The sequence below is a fragment of the Theropithecus gelada genome, chromosome 14 (assembly GCF_003255815.1).
Source record: "Theropithecus gelada isolate Dixy chromosome 14, Tgel_1.0, whole genome shotgun sequence".
Classification (NCBI taxonomy): Eukaryota; Metazoa; Chordata; class Mammalia; order Primates; family Cercopithecidae; genus Theropithecus; species Theropithecus gelada.
This window is the reverse complement of record NC_037682.1, coordinates 122,019,241-122,040,398: the sequence shown is the minus strand read 5'-3', so window position 1 is coordinate 122,040,398 and position 21,158 is coordinate 122,019,241. Positions and strand designations below refer to the sequence as shown.

Genomic DNA, 21,158 nt, shown 5'->3' with positions numbered 1-21,158 from the left:
GTCTTATTTACCATCATGTCTTCAACACCCAGCCCCATACATAGAAGACACTTAATAAATTTGTGTCAAATAAATGAACACAGAAGATCACTCATCGTTCTACTGGAGGCAGTCCCTCTGCTTTTCACTATTAAGAATCTTAAGAGTTCGTCAATAGTGCTGGGGGACCAGAAGCAAAATGGAAACTGAATCTTTCATTCCCTTCACACAGGGCATACCCAGCTCTTCAATTAGTTGGGGAATTCTGATTCCCAGAGCCATGGTACAGCCTAAGCAAAGAGGTTTGGGGGCCCTTCAGGCCATCTCCCATTCTAATGGCTCTCTCCTTTCCAAAGAGTACGACGCCCCTCCCCAACCTGGGCCTCCCAGTATGAAGCCCCACCGAGCCTGCCCTCTCTGGAAGCATCTCCTGCCGTTGTGCCTTCTCCACCTCTTTCCTTCCACATGGAAAGCAAGAACATGGACTTTGAAGTCAGAACTGAATTCAGATCTTGCTTTGAGGCTATGTGACTTAGAATACACCACCCAACCACCTTTGCCTGTTACTGTCCAAATGGGAATCATAGCCTAGTGCATGCAGTTTTTTGGGGGTGTAAGAGAGAATGTAGAGATAAATGTTCGGGAGGCTTTATAGAGGAAGGTATAACAAAGCTAGATCTTGTGAGATAGGTGTCGTTTAGACTGGTTTAGACTAAATAATATTCTATACACTAAGACATTTTTAAAGCAAGTGGAGGGGCATTATTTCTACTTTCAAATAAAAAGTAATCTGGAATATTTTTAGCCAGCTTCTTTCTGAATGTGTGTTGCTTTTGTTGTTTCAAATAGGTGACAAAAAGCCTACCTAACTCCTGCTGCATGGCATGGGTACAGGAATTCTCCCTCTGGGCACCAGGTGGCGCTGCAGGGTAAACAATACCATTCACTGTCCTTTGAGGAAGACCTGTTTGTTTTGCAGTTACAGGTCCCCTGCCCTGATGTTCATACAGCAGTATTGAAGCCATTCCCTGGCTTGCTCCATGATTTAGAGGCCACTTATCTGCCTACTCCTTAGTGCCAGTGACTTTTAGATAAGCCCTGTTTCTTTCATCTTTCACCCTTCTTCCTTCTGCTCTAATGCGTCTTCAGCATGTGCTTGCTTCTCTGAGCGGTGTGGATGACCAGAAGTTGCCCCTTTGAGTGGATCCCACCATTAAAAATTCAATGTTGAAGCTGATTCATTCAGAACAGAGTGAGCAGAACAGAGTCTGTGGTGATGAGACCAGCTAGACATCTGAATTGAAAGAATTTTGTCAATATTCTCTATAAACTACTTGGACCTATATTCAGGGTCTCTTGTGATCCTAAAATCTTATACATTATGTATTCACTAAGGTGGAGATTGTCAGTGCTGAATAGCCCTGATATTAGGATCTTATCAACCTGTTACATATTCAAGGACGTTTCCTATTGCTTTAGGCCATGGATGGAGACTGTTTGACTATCTCCCATTAATTTGGTTTTAGAGAAGCAACCATATGTTAATGCTTACTTTTGATCTTTACCTCTGTCCTTGCAGGCTTTTCCAAGTGCCCTTTGGAGAAGCAGAGCTATTTGGTACTGGAGCAGGGAGACAGTTGGATTAATTGGTGGAAAATATACTTTAGCTCTAATATAATGCTGGCCCTGATTTCTCGGGGGGAATTCAGCCTTCTTGGGAGGGAGGCTGGTGTGCAAATGCAGCATCAAGATGAGTTTCTCAACACCCACCTCCTCTCTCCCCCAGGTTTCCTTTTTGTTGTTTTTCCAGTTTTATTTATTACTCCTCTGTGTTTTCTACCCATAGTCAGTGCTCCCAAAGTTCTTATTCTGTGGAGATTCTGGAGTTACCACTTCGGTGTCCCTACATCCTTCATATCAGGATAAATGGCCTTCTACTTGGAAAGGTTTTACAATTCAGGCTGTAGACAGGAAACTGGAAATACTGTTGGGGAGCTCTTCTACACCAAGGTGATGGTGTTAATGATAGTCACTTTTCCTTCTCCTCTACACCCCCTCAGTGTTTTTTCTCTGTTTATCTTGGGCATCTGCTTCTCATATGTATTCTTGATTCTCCTCAAGGCTGGTCTTTTCCAGCCTCCTCTGGCCATTTTCACAGCATAATTTGAAGTCCTACAATGTCTGCTGATTTAAATAAATCCCTAATAATTTTCTTCCAAATCATGGCTGAGCACACTCTAAATCTGTTATCTGTAATATTTATGGAAATTTGGAGGTCAGCCCCTTCTGCGAGCACATAATTACTTATCACTTCTGCCTCCTCCAACCATTCCCTTCCCATCCTCCTTTCCTGTGGTGGGAGTTCTATGTGCAGAGCAGAACAGGGAGATCTCCCTGTGAGGTAAAGCCCCCATGAACAATAGGAGCTCTGGTTGTCAAGACAACCACTAAATTACTGCCTTCTTCCCTCTTTTGTGTCTTGCCTTTCTTCCTGGTGCTTCAGCACTAAGGGTTTTGGTCCCTCTCCCTGCCCTTTCCCCTCCACGGACTCAATTTTCTTCTGAATGGGTGGCCATTTTAATTACCTTCCCCCTTCCCCACCCCACCTCTCTGCCCTTGCCCTTGCTGCTGAGAAAGGCAGGGTCAGGATAACTACCTGGGGACTGAGAATGAGCCAGGCTTGCTGTTCACACGGGGACAAGGAAAGAAGAGACAGAGACATTTTGGATCCTGTAGTCTCTGCAGTGAAAGTTTTATTGTTTAGTATATAGAGGTCTGGTTGTCGCAAGGATTCAGAGAGAGAGTTTTCATATTATCCAAAACCCCCTGGGGCCTCTTCCCAATTTTCTTAACCACTCAGTACCAAATGCTTTACCGGTTTCAGTGTTTACTTCCCTGAGCCTGCCAGGAGAATAAGCTTTACAGGGAGAAAACTGAGGCACGAAATGCAAAACTTACTCCAGATCCAGCTGTCATTAGTTCCCTGGACCTGGTTGAATTTTTAAAGAAGGTCTAAAGGAGTCTTTTTCTCTTTTACATGTGCAAACGCACAGGCACTTTAGAAATGCTTTTTATTTTTCTTATTTCATCTTGATGATAACTTTGTGAAAAAGGCAAGGCAAGAATTTGCCCATTTTATAATGAAGGAAACTAGAGCTCAGAGAGTTCGTTAAACTTTTATGTGGTTAAGCCAGGTTCAAACCTGTCTGTAGCTTTTCAGTGTTATTTTTAAAGTCTGTCAGTCCTGATTTTCTCAGAACTGGATTATAGTAAGTCAATAGCAACATAGTATGAGGCCAAAAAAAGGTTGACTTGAAAGACTTTAGAGGCACACTAGATTTGTGTATAGAAAACTTTCAGATTGACTGGGCACGGTGGCTTATTGCCTGTAATCCCAGCACTTTGGGAGGCCAAGGTGGGCAGATCATTTGAGGTCAGGAGTTTGAGACCAACCTGACCAACATGGTGAAACCCCATCTCTACTAAAAATACAAAAAAAATTTGCCGGGCATGGTGGCGCATGCCCTTAGTCCCAGCTACTTGGGAGGCTGAGGCATGAGAATCGCTTGAACCCAGGAGGTAGAGATTTTAGTGAGCCAAGATTGTGCCACTGCACTCCAGCCTGGACAACAGAATGAGACTGTCTCAAAAAAAAAAAAAAAAGAAAGAAAGAAAAGAAAACTTTCAGACTGAAATCTTAAACATGTCACAATACTCAAATATAGAAGAAATTTTTGGAGCTTTCTCTTTCCTATCAGTCTTATTTACCCTAAAAATACACAATCCCCAAGTGTGTTTTTCTCCTTCTGCACTTGTTAGAAAGGTAACCTGAGCTTTGCTTTTGGTCTTTCCTCCCCCATTCGGCTACCTTCCTCTCTTCTTACTAGTTTCAGATAATGGGGGCATCAATTTGATGCTGCTCCATCCATCAGAGGCACTTCCCAAAATACAAGTGTGACTCATAGTCCTCATAAACCCCCTTCGCTTTTGTTTGACTTTCAATCTCTTCTATCCTCTGGGCCTATTTCCCAGGAAAACTGACCAAACATAGGCTACTGGCAGCTGTCTCTCTCCTCCAGGATTTATAGTGTGAGATAAGAAGCATGGCTGACCCACTCCCTTGCCATCCAGCTCTCTTCCCTTCCAGAGGAATGCATAGCCAGATGTGAATGTCCATTTCATGGATTACTTAGTTCTAGATCACCTGACTTCTTACCTAGCATACCCCTTACAACATCAGCTCTATCACTGGTGTATTGGCCCACAGTTTAATTTTATTATTAGCCTAAACAAAAGATTATTAGGAAAGCAAATCTGCCAGATGTGTATATAAACACTTATGGGATGCCACATACAAAGGATTTTTATATTGTCCATGATTTTTAAAAATCTATCGTTGTCTTCCTCCGTAAGCATGAATAATTAAGAGCTCAGTGTTTTTGCTGTTTTAAGTATTGGGATGTGTGCTTTCTGCAGAACCTATTTTGAACAGTGTGCCATGCTTTAAGACTAGTGTTTGTCCCGTATACAGCATGAATTCACTCAGTAACCAGTATTTATTGATTGCCTTCTCTGTGGCAGGCACTTTGTTAAGTGATCAAAATACAGAAAAAGACCCAAAACCCCTACCATAGGAAGTTTAATATCAATTGGAGGTGCAAACTTATAAATAGGAGTTGCAGTATAAAATCAGTGCTTTGAAAATAACTCTATATGTGATTCAGAGAAGGGATTTAAGGATTATGAGAGGTCCAGAGAAGGCTTATAGTAGATGACATCAGAGATGAGATTTAAAGAATGAGGGGAGTTGCCAGCAGACAGTGAGAGAGAGAGAGACAGCATTCAAGGCAGAGCAGTAAAACAATATAATGTATTTGTGGTACTCAAAGAAGTTGAGTATGATTGATTAGGAATATATGATATGCAAGAATAATGGCTGATAATAACGGTGAAGAGTTTAATGGGAGTCTGCTCATTCAGAGTCCTGTGAGTCATTCCAAGAACAAAACATTTGTCACTCATTTGATAGGAAACAATTTACGAAACATAAACAGATGATGACATGAGCAAATTTGCAATTGAGAACAATTAGTTAAATAGTGCTGTGGAGGAATAATTAATTGAAGGGGCCAAAGTTAGAAAGACAAATTAGGAAGGGGTTTCATTGATAGAAAAGGTGATGAGGCATTCAACTAAGATCATTGCTATAGAGATGGTAAAGGGGTAATAGATTCATGAGATATTAAGGAGGTAGGATCACCTATATTTAGGGACTATTTAAAGTTGAGAAAAAGAGAAATCAAGAATGACTCACACATAATTTTTCGCCTTGCAGACTGAGAAGATAACTAAAAAGATGTGGTAATATCTTTCTGAACAGCATATCTGGGTTGTGGTTAAAATCCTATTGCTTACTAAAGTGATAGATTAGTATCTACTCTGATTTATATAAAAATAAATGATGACACCCGAAGAAGCCTATACTGTATCTCTAATAATTTTGAGATTCTTTTTAATAGAAAACTTAAGGCCCAGATTATATTTTCAACTTTTTTTCTATCTGTAAGTTTCTTTAGAAGAAAAAAGAAAACATGGAATGAGTAGCTAACTATGTAGCTGGTACCAAGGCAAGGTTTTTAAATTTTCTGTGCCATGACATGTGATTATTCACATGGTGGACTTTTGACTACAGACAGAATACAACTCAAAAATAGCAGAAAGAATGTATTTGTCAGCAGACCATCAACCCAGTGAAGAGTAAGACATTGACAAAAAAATTCAGATAAAGTTAAAACTGGATATTGTGAAAAACAGCTGACAAAGGAAAGCAGAGATAGATGAGAGGTACTGGAATTCATAGGAGCATAACAGAATGAGATAAAAACTGTTTTACATGCTGTAAGAACAGATTAACTTAAAATTCACATCAGAAGGTATCACTGAAAGTTTTGCAACAGGATTGATTCATTCAGTAAATATTTGATTGTTTATTTGTGAATGACACTATTAAATGCTAAAGGAGATGTCAAAATGAATTATATAAGATTTCTGACTTCAAAACCTTAATAGTCTTTTTTGGGGGTTTGGGGGGCATTTACAAGAAGCTCAGCCAATGCTTTGAGTAAATGAATGAACAAATTAAACACATATTTCCAATGAGGAAGAAAAAGAATCAACATCAAATGAAACCAGGGTAGTTAAACTGCGATCAGATTCTAGGTGAAGATATTTAAAAAATAGAAAGAGGGGACACATACTGAATAATGCAAAAATAGTAGTAGTAGAACTAACAAGAACAGGGTCTAGTAAGCTTCAACTCAGAAGGAGCTGAGGTTGTAGATAAATATTAAGGGAAAAGACTTAGGTGAAAAACACACATGTCACATGTTACTAACAAGAAAAAATATATATAGGTAATTGTTTGGGACAGATGCTGTAGTATTAACTGATTACATGGTAAAAGCATTTATTCATTCACTCAACAATGAATGAATGGGTCTATTATTTGCTAGGCTGTTTTCTATTTTCTTTGTCAAGGAAAATGCCCTAGCAAGAAGAATTGAACAGACATGATTAAAGTAGAATTGATGACCAAAATAGAAATGAAAATAACAGAGCGTGTAACCTATTTTAAAGTTTGTACATTTAAACCTGTACATGGCCTAAATGAATTATATCCCATGAAACTTAACAAATTTATATTTAACATTAAAGACCTAAGGTCATTAAGAAACACTGCCATTTGTCCATATGGGTTAGAGATGCACAGGTATCTTGCCTTTTTAAAAAAATGGTTACAGGTTCTTGACTCCAACATTTATCTCTGGAAAGTTCTGAAGCAGATGATGAAGTAGATGTTTGTGAGCATTTGGGAAGGGAAATGGGGAACCCTAGAAACCATTATGGTTCAGTAGAAATGTGCCCTGCCTGATTAGTATGCAGTTGTAGTTACATTGTATATGGATTTCAACAAACTTTTGCCATAATATCCATATGGACAGAATGGAGTATGTTGCCTGCACTATAGTACTTTTAAGTAATTTGTGGCTAGTCGAGTGTCTTTAGCCCAAGAGTATTAAATAATATCATAAACTGATGCCATCTTAGAGGGAAATTTCTAGTGATAGAGCACTGCTCTTCATCTTATTCTGATCAATTTTTTTGTCAGAAAATTTGCAAGTAATTCTAATCTTAGAGGAGTAGTTAATACTCTGGATGACAAAAATTAAGATTCAAAAACATTTAGAAAACTTAGAATGATAATCTAAAGCCAACAAGATGGAATTTGGTAGAAATAAATATTGTAAGCTATAATTTAGATTTTTTTTTAATTTCACAAATAAAGAAGGACAAGACTATACTTAACAGAGGGGCACACGATTTTTTTTTTTTTTAATGTTCATATGTGGACTTAGAATTTTAGTTGACTGAAAACGCAGTATGAGTCAGTGCTTTTGACGTGTGTGCCAAAAAGCTCACACAATCTTCGGCTATATAAGAAGTATAGCGTCTAAATCAAGGAAGCCATCAATCCCCTATATTCTTTGCTGGTCAGGTCACATCTCAGAGCTGTTTGGTTCTGGGCACGTCATTTTAAAAGAAAAACAAAGCAGCATACCCAGAGGATGGAGCCAGGATAAGCAGTGGTTCATTCTCTCCTTCATTCATCAGACATTATTGAGTGTGTTTGAGGTTGGCAAAATCGAGGATGTATAGGTGGTAAAATGGAGGTAGGGGAGAAATAATAGCTGAATTTTAAAATGCAAACTGTCGTCTTTTGGAAGAGATTTAACGTAGTATCCGGTAACTCCAGAGAGTAGAACTAGCACCAATGACTGGAACTTATTGACACAAGGAGGCAGATTTGGGCTGGCAAGGTTTAAGGAGCATCTTCAGCGAATTCCGATTATGCTTTGAAGGAATTAAGCCACTTCCCTGAGGTCACATTGCTAATTGGGTCGCAGAACTAAGATAAAAGCCCAAGTTTCTGAATTCACAGGACCCAACCCTTGTCTATGCCATTATATGACAGAGGAGGTTTCTGCTTTGGGAGGAGACTGGATAAAAGAACCTCTTAAGTTTCCTTTCAACTCTCAAGTTGTATGTTCATAGAAGCCACTTGATGTAAAATATTTCCTTTTGGGGCCCAGTATTTCCATATTCGGAGTTGGTGAGATTGGAAAAACCACTAAGGTTGAACAGATGATTTGTTGAAATTCCTTCCTTAAGAATCCTTCCATTTTTTAATACGTATTAATTTCATATCTGTGATGTGTACTCTACTAATCAAAAATGAAAACTGTGGCTAGATATAAATGTATGAAACTCAGATTCTTATACTGTGGTATTTAGGAGAGTGTCAAGTCTTCCCTTGAATACATGATTCAAAGGTGTAGATCCATGATTTAAAACATGAAAGCGAAAATCAGGGAAGAAATTGTGCAAACTCTGAGCCATTTTAGATTTCACAGTAGTCATTGGGAGAAAGAAGTAGTTTCTTGCCCTCAGGGTTCATTTCCTCCTCATTCTTCCCCAGCACCGGGCAGGAAAGGATGGTGACCTAGATACACAGTCAGAGGGCAGCAGTGTTGAACTTTCTCAGACACAGCTGAGTAACTTGGGTCTGGATAGTTACAGGACAGAAGCCTAGAGCTGAGAGCTGACAGGGGGAACTGTCTGTAAACACAAGAAGGGGCCATGGCAGGAAGACAGAGGCCTGGGAATGGCATCAGAGAGAAAAGAAGTGTAACTTTTATCAGGTGTGAAATTGGCAAAAACAGTTTGTTTAATGGAGAATGTCCCGAATCTACACCATCACCTCCAAGACCTCCCTTCTCTCCCACCCTATAGATTGCTGCTACTGATTGGATGAGCCAATACTCATACTTCTGTGCTAGGACTGGCAGTATAGAACACCGTGTTCGTGGTTGAGGCCCCTGCAAACATTTTACTGGGTGCTTGGTGGGTGGAGATGGGGAGCGTTTCCAGGAAGCTAAAAATATGGCTTGGGCTTCTCCTCTGAACGGAACTCCTAATTCTTGACTCTATATGAGTGTTTTTCAAACTTTTTAAAAAACTTCAACCTACAGTAAAAAATGCATTGTACATTGCAGCCCACTATGAGCATACACATAGGCACAGGCACATACACACATATGCATGCACGCATATCTGATGTATACATATATATGTACATACATACGAAAAAAGTGTCTGCAAACATGAGATGCATCTTTATGTTATCACAAATAGCAAAACAGATTATATGACCTCTAATGATGTCCAGCCCACAGTTCGAAAAACACTGCGCTATAGCCATCGGGTTTAAAATGGCTATGAAAGTAGCCTGATACAATTGCATCCAAAAGTCCCTAAGTCTAAGGCAGGATTCTCAACTGGAGCAACTTTGTCCTCAGGGGACATGCGGCAATGTTTGGAGACATGTTTGGTTGGCACAACTAGCATCTAGTTTGAGGGGAGGAGGGGCAGGGATGTTGTGGAATGTTTTATAATGCACAGGAAAGCCCCATGACAAAGATTTTGCAGTCCGAAATATCAGTAGTACCAAGGTTGAAAACCCTGCTCTAAGGGTAATGAAATAAGTCAATAATTCTAATTTATTGAAGATGTATTTAGGATGACAGAAGTTTTAACTTGATCTTCCTTTTCTGTCTCTTTTCCTTTGAACTATATTTGGTATCTTAAGATAAGGTTGGAGCATAATTGCCCTTGGATTGTCTATAGAGGTACAGCCAATAGATAAATAGGCTGGAAGGAATGGACCTGTTATTTTTCTTGTATTTAGACTGCACCAGGCATTTTCATTTAGAATATTGTTGTGGATCTTATGAATATTTTCTGTTTCATGATTTTAGTATCTTCTTCCCTTTCTCCTCTTCATTAAGCCGTACTGATTCAAGACCCTTTCTCACTCAGCTATAGCTGCTGTCTTAGAAAAGAAGTGAAGGGGATTTGGCTAATTGGATTAGACATGGTCTCTAAAGCCTTCTCCTCTTACTCATGAGATTTGATTCTGCTGTTTTGATGGGAAATGACCTTCTGCTAACCTTGAAGTGCCATCTTAAGCCCTAGTATTAAACTGTCTCCTTTTTAGTCATTGCTTCATTCCTGTATCTGTGGCTATTTCAGACCAGGTTCCCTTGAACATGGAGTAGATGTGCAGTCCCAGCGTACTGATAAGCCCTGATCTCCACATCCTCTCTTCTCCCCTGCCTGGCATAAGTGAAGCTTTTGAATGTCTTGGGGTCAAAATGGTGTTGTATGGTGGGGTTTTCTTGCCATTTTATTGGCTATTTCCAGGCCCCCTGGTAAGGCTCTGAATCATTCAGAGGTGGCTTAGAGAGAGACCTGGTTTGGGTTCTTTTTTCTTCTCTTCTTTAGGATGAAGGCAGGATAATAGAAAGAGGTATCTCTAAATCAAGTATCAGACCTGGAGTAGTAGAGTGGAAAATAAAACCAGTGCTATCTGAGGCTATTCCCTACCATATTTATTTTAGCGTATTTACTTCATGCATCTTGTATTACACAAACAATAGCATTTGTATTTAGTAAATGATTTATTATAAGTAGTTTCTTTTTCTTTTCTTTTTTTTTTTTTTTTCTTTTGAGATGGAATCTCCCTCTGTCGTCCAGGCTGGAGCGCAGTGGCGCAATCTTGGTTCACTGCAACTTCTGCCTCTGGGTTCAAGGGATTCTCCTGCCTCAGCCTTCCTGAGTAGCTGGGACTACAGGTGTGCACCACCATGCCCAGCTAATTTTTTTTGTATTTTTAGTAGAGACGAGGCTTCACCATGTTGGCCAGGCTGGTCTCCAACTCTTGACCTCAGGTTATCTGCCCGCCTCAGCCTCCCAAAGTGCTGGGATTACAGGCGTGAGCCACTGTGCCCAGCCTATTATAAGTAATTTCTAATGAATAGTAAGAGGAACATGTGTGTGTTTTGACCTTGAAGCTTTAGGTTTCTGTCAGCCTAATAGTAAGTGGTACCAGCAAATTCCAGAAACTGATGCTGGAAAAGCTCCTATGATGTATTAGATTTCAGACACATAAATTCCATCCTTTCCATTTAAAGAGAGCTCTATAGTGATACAAATCTCCTTTTAACCTTCCCACTCCTATGATAAGAATAGAAAGATGCAGTGTAGAATAGCGAGATGAAGAGAGTTAATGGAGAGGTTGCGACGTCTGTCCCTTTTAACGATCCTACACCTAATCTCTTTGTCTTCCATGTTGTAGCCAGTTTCCAAATACACCAAGCATGATTAGGGGAGTTAATAAAGCTAGATAATGAAATGGTGGTGTGTATGGAGTTTTACCTTAGAGAAGGATGACAGAACCAAAGGAAGGGAAGGTGGGGATGGAAGGGAGAGGAGAGATCTTTGGATGAAGAGATCTCCACCTTCTTCATTGCTCTCAAGAACCTGTGGCAGCTGGTTCCATCCAGGTGTTGGGCAAGGCAGAGTCTACCAAATCCCTGAACATGGTCATTTACAACTTGAGAAAGGCATTGTGGGTGATAATAAAGTATGTCTTAGAAGTTGAATTACAGCTTAAAAAACGTCGAGATTGTATTGTGTGAGGACAGTGGCAGTAGTGGTGGTGATGTTTTTGGTTTGGGCTTTATCATGTTTTCCTTCCAGATTGGCACGCTCATCATTTTTAACGAGACACCGTCGCTCAGAAGTTCTGCGAACAAGAAAGATGTGTTGCACTTGGTCTTCTACACAGGCTGCCTGGGGCTAGGAAATAAGACCATGTGAGCCCAGAGGCCTAGGATAAAGCTTCTGTTTGCCAACAGGGGGAAGGGTGGGCAGAACGTAGGCAAGAGGAGAATCCAGGAAAGAGAGCAAATGTTTAAATTGTGTGTGGTGCAAGTGTGTGGTTTGTGTCTTTTATCTTCAGAGTATGGAGAAGAATAAGGAAAGCTGGCACTCTGCAGCTCCCAGGGACTGGAAGCCACTTTCTAAACTCTGTCCCTCTTTGTAGGCCTGGAGGGAGTTTATTTCTGCTAGTTTATAGAAGTCCTGTTTCTTACATTCCTGGGCCTGACTTTTTCCAGGGCCTCCTGTTGGCCAGTTCTGTGCCTTGTGTGTACAGTGCTTGACAGTGTATTTGTCTCGTCAGCAGTTGATACTTACTCAGAGGTGGCAGTCCTTTTCGTCAGTGAGTTGTGCTTATTAGCTCCCACAAATTTGTTTGACTCATAGACTCATCCTTATCATCAGGTGCTTATTTTTACCTTTTCATACTTTTATGTGTCTCCCCAACATTTCCATTTAGAGTTTGAAAAACTGTCTTATAGATTCATATAAGTTTATAAATTTATATTTTGCCACATGATAAAATTCATTTTGCACCCAACACATGTACATGTGACACTTAATCAGCATGCAAGAGAACAAGGAGGATATCCTTGTCATAATGTCGTGTGAGGTCCTGTCCCATCAGATAAATTAATGTTCATTCAGAAGAATCTAACTCTTGCTTTGTAAGACATGCCCAGAAGATGGCTGAGGTACGCAGGTTTGCTGGTGTGTAATATGTTCAGTCTAGGGAGGATCATGTGGCTGAAGATTTTAGTTTGCAAGACTTTGCCCCTCTCCCTCAAGACACTTAGATGAGACCCTAAGACACGTCATTCTCCTCAGCAAAAGTTGCAGAAGTATACACGTCTTGAGGTGAAGAAGGGAGACCTTGGGTCACTTAATTCCCTGCAGAGAAGCCGATCAGGTCATTGCAGCCACCTCCCTCTAGTGACCCTCTTATATAAGCCGGAACAGGAATTCTTGCTACTGGATCCCTTTCATCAGGCATCTTAGGCTCGCTGAATGAAAAGCCCTATAAAAAGGAGATGTGGCCCTAATAATAACAAATACGATCGTGATGGCTATTTTGGACAAGAACAGCTTTGTGCCACTCTTGATCTCCATCGATGGCTGCCATTCTTGCCCTGCTATTACCTTACACACTTCCTATTCTTAGAATCAGTTGTGAGCCTTGGGCTTGGGGGATTGCAGCCCCCATGGCTGGAATGCCCAGCTTGAGTGGAATGCAGACTGTCTGGCAGAGTGGAGGTTAAATAAAGTTTGCCTTGGCAGCCCCCTCTGCTCTTGGATGAGTGACAAGTGACTCGAGTATAGGAGCGAGGAGCGATGGCATGAGCTGCCATGTGGTGCAGGATCAAACGAGTCTTCCACGCATGAATAGAAGTGGTTGATTGTCCATCCATGACCAATCCATGACTCAGTCAGTCTGAACTGAGGTGGGTGAAGGGGAGGCCTCAACAGCCTTGAACCTCAGCTTCTGACCATATCACTTTGAAAAAAATGCAGGAACAGATAAAGAATAGTGTTGAACCACTTTCTAAGTTTCCAGCTGAACTCCAGATTTGGTATACCTCCCCCTCAGAGTAATTGACTCATTTTTGAAAGTAAGACAAAGGGAAAATTTTTCATTGAAATAAGAACAGTTAGTCAGTCAACCGTTTCTTGAGCACCAAGCCCTGTGGGAAATTTTTTTTTAAGTACAAGACACAGAACTCTTACAGCTTATAATTTAGTTGAAGAAGTAAAGCTATAAACACCTTTAAAAAGCAATTGTTCCAGAACTACCTGCCAAAGGAGGTCTGTGGAGAAGGAGAGCACTTCCAGCTGTGGTGGTCAAGGATTTCATGGAGGAGGTGGGGTTGAAAAAGGTCTTGCCAGAAGCAGACTTGAGACTTGTTCTTCAGGCAAGGCGAGAAGAGGCCCTTGTTAGTGAGAGAACTGTTACGAACAAAGGGCAGATGTAGGAAATCCCTAAGACAGTCATGAGGACTTGAAGTCCAGGGGATATGGCTAGGGAGGATAGAGAGAAGAATTTGTATAAAGATCGCCAGACCCTTAGTTCTAAAGGCTGTGTGTACATGTTACCAAGAAGGTTATGATGCTTCCCATCAGAGGAGAGCTGAGAAGGTATAGGTGCAGCCTTGCCCAGAGACCAAGGCCCTTTTAGTGTTCTCTTCTGTAAAACCGCTTGTACAGTAGGTGGCACATAGTGAACACTCAGTAAATAACACGATTCTTATTGTTACTCATTCTTCAAATTCTGTTATCCCAGGTTGTTGAATTGGCTTGGTTTCCATTGCAAGAATCAGTGCTGACTTTGTCCTGTTCTGATAGCTTATGTAACTGATGGTATCTTTGTCTGTTTGGGCTGCTATAACAAAATATCGTAAACTGAATGGCTTATAAACAACAGAAATTTGTTTCTCACAGTTCTAAAGGCCGGGAGGTTCAAGATCAAAGTACCAGCAGAATTGGTGTCTGCTGAGGGCCCTTTTCCTGATTCGTAGACAGCTGTCTTCTCCCTGTGTCCTCATATGGCAAAAGGGGTGAGAAGTCTCTCTCAGGTTTCTTATTATAAGGGCATTTACCTTTGCCCCCATGACCTGATCACCTCCCCAAAGGCCCCACCTCCTCCTACCATCACCTTGAGGGTTAGGATTTTGACATACAAATCTGCAGGGGAACATAAACAGTCAGTCCGCTGCCTTACTATTTCCTTTCCTTTAGCTTTATCTAAACTTTCGTCTCTCTTCTACCACAGGTGGCTAGAGGTGCAGGTAGCTAATTTAACAAGTCCACAGCGCTGGGTGCAGTACCTCAGGCTTCTTCAGGAGTCCATCTGGCCTGGTGGAGTTTTGCCTAAGTTTCCACGGCCTGTAAGGACCCAGGAGCAGAAACTGGCTGCTGAGAAACAGGCTTTGCAGAGCCTGATGGGAGTCCTCCCAGGTAAGTGGACCAAAGAGATCAATTATACCAGTCACAGTTCCCTTCCATTCTGCTTTGCCACCATTACCCCTTCACCTTTTCCTGTTTGTAAAAGGGCCCTGCATGTGGCTACATTCAAAACTCTGTTGACCCATCCTTTCTCAGGCTAATAGGAAAATAAACAGGGCTGCAATTCTTTTATCCCTTGCTCAGCTGATGCCAAGGGAATGGAAAAGAACTCTATGGCTGCACCCTAAATACTAGGTGACAATCCTGCAGATATTTAGATTAATAACTTTCTACCTGCAGGCAGGTCTGGGGAAGTCTGCCTGCAGGGACAGGTCTCAGAGCCATTTCCAGGAGGTGAAGACTTCAGATTCTCTGACAATTCATAGCATTCTGGGACCAAGGAAGAAAATCACACATCCCACAGAAGCTCCAACTTAATAAGTTGCAGCCATTGAGTATGGTACATGGCCTTTAGCAATAAGTAAAAACAAAATCTGAGAGGGTTGTTTTTCCTTGCGTTGTATTTTTAGAGGGCCAGGAAGGCAGTTTGTTGCCTGTGACTGTGATAACTAGGAAACAGTTGTGAACTTAGCTCTGGACAATCAATTTTATTTACCCTTATCATTATAACTGTGTTTGCCAACCTAAACTGTTACATTGGAAGGAGTACCTGCATTTGAGTAACAGGTTACAAAATAATTTTTGAAGCCCATTCTTACGTAGACACCTAACTTAAGAAACAAATTTTTCTCAGGTTTTCCCTGTTTTGTGAGGATTTTAGTTTGGCTGTGTGGTTTAGAGGTATGCCCGAAATACCGAACCTATGTAAAAACGGCAGAGATCCTGGGGAGAGACTGTCCTTAGAATCTAAAACTTCAGTGGTAACACACACATTCCATCTGTTTTTTCCTCCTCAGATCTCGTAGTAGAAATTCTTGGGGTGAACAAATGCCAGGTGAGCTGGGGTCTAGTCTTGGAGTCACTACAACAACCGCTTATCAACAGGTAAGTGGAAAAATGTTATTCCAACATCAGCATAGTTAAAGCCGTCTCTGATCTTAGAGGTATCCAAGGTTTCTGAGTGAAAAGCCCACAGTCCGAAGAATAGGACTGTAGTCTTTACTTGATCTGGGCACTGAGTACAGAGTGTGATGTCCAGATCCACACACTAAGTAAAACCCACACCATCAGGCTTCCGAGCAGATCTTCATGTGCTAGGAAGTCACTCTTGGACAAACCACCATTTGTGTTTGGAAGAACCCTATGCAGGCCCCCACATGAGCTGCTGAAAATGACCTCTTATCCTCCAGGCTTGTTCAGCATACTTGCTCAGTGCTCTTTCCAACATCTGCCAGCCGCTGTGAATGCTCCAAGAGCATACCCTGGCCTGTGTGTCATAGACCACGTAAAGATGTTCACCATAAGCCCCTGGCCTCATAGCAAAGCTGTGATTCATGTCAGGACCAGGAGTTGTCTTTGCTTCATATCAGGTAGACAAGATAGTAAGGTTGGAATTTCATAAAGGGACCAGAAATGCTGGGTGAGGAGTCCTAGAATAATCCAGAAGAGGTAGATTCCATCCCGTGGGCTGTTACTCTTCTGGAAGTATTGAGTAATCTTACATTCAAACCCTACCCCAAAGCAGACTGTGTTTGTTAACTTCCTCAAGGATCCTGGCTTTGCCTCACTGCCTGTAAGGCAGCCTATAAATTTAAGGTAATTAATTATGAGAAACAGCAATAGTCAGGAGCTCTGAAAGTGTCTAGGAACCTGACATCTCAAGGATTTGTTATCACAGTTCCTCAGCGCAGTGCTAATGTAACTACGTAAAGAGAAATGGAATTTTATAAAACTTAGTCTTATGTAAAACTAGTCTTATATAAAACTGTTCTTGCCTTTATCAGGGCCAGAGGCTTTATTAGTTCAAAAAACATTAATTTCTTAGCGAAGTTTCATCAAGCTATTGAAGTTTAGCATATCGGTGATGGGGGAGGAGAAAATAAATGTCATAAACAGGATCTTGTGTTTCCTGACTGAGCCAAACCGTAAGTTTTTTGCCCATTTGTTTCAGGCATTTGATTTACTGTCTTGGGGACATCATCCTGGAATTCTTGGATCTCAGTGCCTCTGTTGAGAAGTCTGCTGCTACCACCTCTGCCTCAGATACCCCAGGCAACTCCAAGAGGATGGGTGTCTCCTCTTAGCTGGTTATTCACGCATTCTTCCCAGTTCAGGGAAGTAGAGTTACTCAGCACCAAAGACCAGTCAGGAAGCCTGTGCCCTCTACAGCTAAGAAGGCCTAAGTTCTCAGTGGCTCACTTCCCTCCCACTTCTCCATTTGTAGCAGGTGGCAGGGGTATATGTGTCCCAGTTGCATGCACATTTATTTCCATGTTTCTTTTGGAACATTGGGATTGTTGCTGGTGAGTAGATCCTGTTTCCTTTGGGAAAAGAAGCTGTGAGGTAAAGGAATGAGCCCCTTTTGCTTCTCTTTTTGCCATCCTCCCTGAGATTGTTTGCCAGAATCCTGGCCCTGTGCACACATGTGCTTAATCCACCAGCACACAAGCTCTGGATAGAACAGGAAAAAAACCGTGGCCAGATTTCCTTGGAGGAGAAAACAACCTTCTGAGCTCTCTGTTCCTAACCGGAAACTAAAAATTCATTCAGGGCCATTCTCACAAACCAGACTCCTGGGTCTAATCTAGTTTCCCAACAGTTCCAGAAGAAGGAGGAGGGAAGAAAATTTTTCAAGGAACTTCTTGCTCATGTGTTGCTGTTTCCCAACACATCAGCCTTATGGAAGATGTCATGAGGCTGCTTCCCTGGGAGGCTACACTTCTCCTTTCCAGAAGACTTCAAAGCTGACTGCCAAAGCTTCTGGTAAATCCACCCCACCCTTCACACCCTTTCCTGAAAGGCATTTGTACCACACATTTCATTTATTGGCTTTTCTCCCAACCCCCTGCCCTAGAGCAATGGAGTTTTTGAATTTGTGACCCTCTCTATATCTTCAGCAAAATTGCATGACAAGCTGCATATTCAGCCTCAGTTTTTCCAAGGAGAAGGTAAAGCACTTGCCTCCTGTCTTAAGAATGCAGAAAGAGTAGGACTAGCAAGCCTAGGGGATGAAACCTCCCTTTGTAAGTCTTTGACAGAGAACTTTTATTATTCTGAACAGATAAGATTAGCAAACTTATAAGGAATAGCTTCTTATTTCCCGTTCCTTATGGTTATAACTAGTCTTTTAACAACACCAGCATGAAGGCAAAGGTGTTTTGTCAGACTGCAACATCTATTAGCAAGGCAAAGCAATTGGGAATTGCTGGAGAAGGATAAACGGTGATGGAAAAGGATGCAGACAGTCACAGGGAAGTGCTGTATATTAAACACATGTGAATAGCTGGCAAAAAGGTGTCAAGGATGTCACTGGGAGCCCTTTGGCTTCACACTTGCCTGTTAGCGCCTTGCTTTCACTGAATTACCAGAGCCTGCCACTTGAAGGAAGGTCTTGGAGTTAGACTGATGAGAAGGCAACGGGGTGTCAAAAACAAGTATCAAAGTTCTCTTAGATTCTGAAGTAGGTGATGAGCACACAAAGTGGTTTGTGAGAGAAACTTGTAAAATCTTTTTACTTTTTTGCTCCTCTGGAGGCTTTTAACCCTAAATTGTGTCTGATTTATTTGGGAGGCTTAGGTGTGCAATTCTTGCCCAAAGGCAAGGAGATGAATGAGATGTCTCATGGCTCCTTCTAGCCTTAAAAGTTGACCATTACAGTGACTTTATGGCTCCAAAGTTCTTGAAGCATCTCCAGCCCTAGACTTTGACAAGACAAGGTTGCTCAGCATCTCTACCTTCCATGAGTACCTACAGGAGTCCAGCCAATGTATTAGAGCTGATCATTCAGCTCCTTCAGTGAGGGCTAAGATCCTATTCTCGATGGGCATAGGGGGCAGCCCTGTTTTATGCCACTTTTCTCTCCCCATACCTTCCTTTCATGTGTACTTAGCCACCTGTGTTGCTTTGAATCTGCTGCCAGTTCTGGCTCAAATGTGGCACAAAATCAGTACATCAGACACACCATGAAATCCCTGTGGCTGTAAATTCTAAGGAATCTTTTGACACTTCCAGCCCAAAGAACTTATTTTTATTTCATATTATATAAGAGTCCCCACCTCTACTCCATGTACCCCAAAAAGATAAGCTGTCCTCAGATCCTCCTTCTACCCAGGAGGGAAATAATGGATATTGCCAAGGGAACAATCAAAACTTTGAAAATGACCTGCCAATTTTGGGTAGCAGGTTCAGACAACAAGAGAGTAACAACTGGTAGAGAGCCACAGGTTCTGGAAAAGATGCTCCCAGCTGGCAGGGTGAGAAAAGGCAGGGAAGAATTGGGCCTGTGCTAATCCAGGAAGGTTGTTTTGTTTGCTTGTTTCTTGTATGTACTCGTGACTAAATTTTATTCATTTAAGTCAGAATTTTGATATTTGAAATAAGACTACTTTCCCTTTTCTTAATATCTATAAAAAAGACGAGGCAGGGATGCGGTGTTCTTTCTGTCCAATTCTAAATGTGATCCTTGCCATTGATTATTTGAATTCAAGAAAGCTGTACTTTTTCATCACATATAACTCACAGTTTCATTGTCACATTTTTGGATTAGACTTAATAAAACCTAAATGGAAAGTAAATTCCTAAACCTGAGCCTAGGAGCATGTATAAGTTTTAAAAAGAATACAGGCTACTCCTATTTCCATTTTGGAAATTTCCAGTTTACAAGGTGATTTTCTTATTGTTGTAAAGAAACACATAATGTGAGATCTGCCCTCTTAAGTGTACAGAACATTATTTGTTTATTTTGAGATAGTACATTATTAACTAGAAGCAGCACACTATTTTGTAGCAGACTGCTACAGGTTTTTCATCTTGCATAACTAAAAGTTTATACCCATTGAACAGCATCTCCTCATTTCCCCTCCCACCAACTTCTGGCAGTCACTATTCTACTTTCTGCTTCTGTGAGTTTGACGACGCCTCATATAAGTGGAATCATGCAGTGTTTGTCCTCCTTTGACTGACTTATTTCACTTAGCATAATGTCTTCCAGGTTCATCTGTGTTATAGCATGTGACAGAATTTTGTTTTTAAGGCTGAAAACCTTCCATTGTATGGCTATGCCACATTTTCTTTGTTCATTCATTGAGGGACATTTGGGTTGGCTCCATGCCTTGGTTATTAAGAATAATGCTGCAGTGAACATGGGAGTATGAATATTTCTTTGAGGCCCTGCTTTTAATTATTTTAGATAAATACCCAGAAGTAGGATTGCTGGATCATATATCATTCTGTTTTTAATTTTTTGAAGACCTTCATACTGTTTTCCATACTGACTAGACCATTTTACATTCCCACCAACAATGTACAAGGGTTCCAATTTCTTCACATCCCATACAGCACTTGTAATGTTTTGTTTTTTCATAATGGCATCTTAAAAGGTATTAGGTGATATTAGTATCTTGTGGTTTTGATTTACATAGCCTGGAACATTTTTGAGTCTTCCTGTGTCCTACCCAGGTTATTCATTTCCAGCTACTGCTCTTCCTTTGCTCTTAGCACCCAACACCAATTGTTAGGTCCTGGAGGAAGTAAAAATATGTGTAACTATGGTGCCTGGCTATATGAATCAGGATGCTCTGGACAGGAATGAAATTATGAGGAAAATTTATTTTCTTTCATAACATTAGTATGTGAGTAAGTAAGCCCAGGAGTTTGGTGATTCAGCAACTCTGAGACCTCTTAAGGGGCCTGAATTCTTTCCATCTTTCTTCCTTGCCATTAATTAGGTCAGCTTTGTTCTCAGACTGCCGGCCTTCCTGGTGCTGTAGTTTCAGGCATCACTCCCAGAGATAACATTCATAAAAGAACAGGAGCATCTCTTCTGTGTTTTCTTCTAAGGAATGAAGGAACCATTTCCCAGAAGTCCTTCAAGAATCCTCTTCTAGGCCGGGCACAGTGGCTCACACCTACAATCTCAACACTTTGGGAGGCCAAGGTAGGGGGATTGTTTGAGGGCAGGAGTTGAAGACCAGCCTGGAACACATCAAGACCCTGTCTCTACAAAAATATAAAAAATGAGTGGGGCATGGTGGCTCTCGCCTGTGGTTCCATCTGCTAGGGAGGCTGAGGCAGGAGGATCACTTGAGCCCAGGAATTTGAGGCTGCAGTGAGCTATGATCACACCACTGCATTCTCGCCTAAGTGACAGAGTTAGACCCCAAATCAAAGAAAAAAAAAAAAAACTCTTAAATGACTCATTGGCTAGAACTACCCATCTCATGCCAATCCACTGACACTGAGAATGGCATTGTGATTGGCTTTCAATAGTATTTGCCCCCAGA

The 21,158-nt window shown here is 41.3% G+C and overlaps 1 protein-coding gene across 11 annotated transcripts in view; it reads left to right on the top strand.

Annotated features, from left to right (window-relative positions):
- The window catches only part of SNX19 (sorting nexin 19), a 40,461-nt gene extending 20,992 nt beyond the window's left edge, over window positions 1-19,469 (top strand). For 9 of the 11 annotated variants that reach the window (XM_025356691.1, XM_025356692.1, XM_025356702.1 and 6 more), the window contains 3 exons: window positions 14,585-14,769; window positions 15,675-15,762; window positions 16,829-19,469. In XM_025356691.1, the coding sequence (XP_025212476.1) occupies window positions 14,585-14,769; window positions 15,675-15,762; window positions 16,829-16,961 (406 nt within the window). In that variant the 3' untranslated portion in view covers window positions 16,962-19,469. The remainder of the gene's footprint in view (window positions 1-14,584; window positions 14,770-15,674; window positions 15,763-16,828) is intronic. The other 2 variants (XM_025356693.1, XM_025356701.1) reach the window with 1 other exon arrangement.
- Window positions 19,470-21,158: the final 1,689 nt, after the last annotated feature.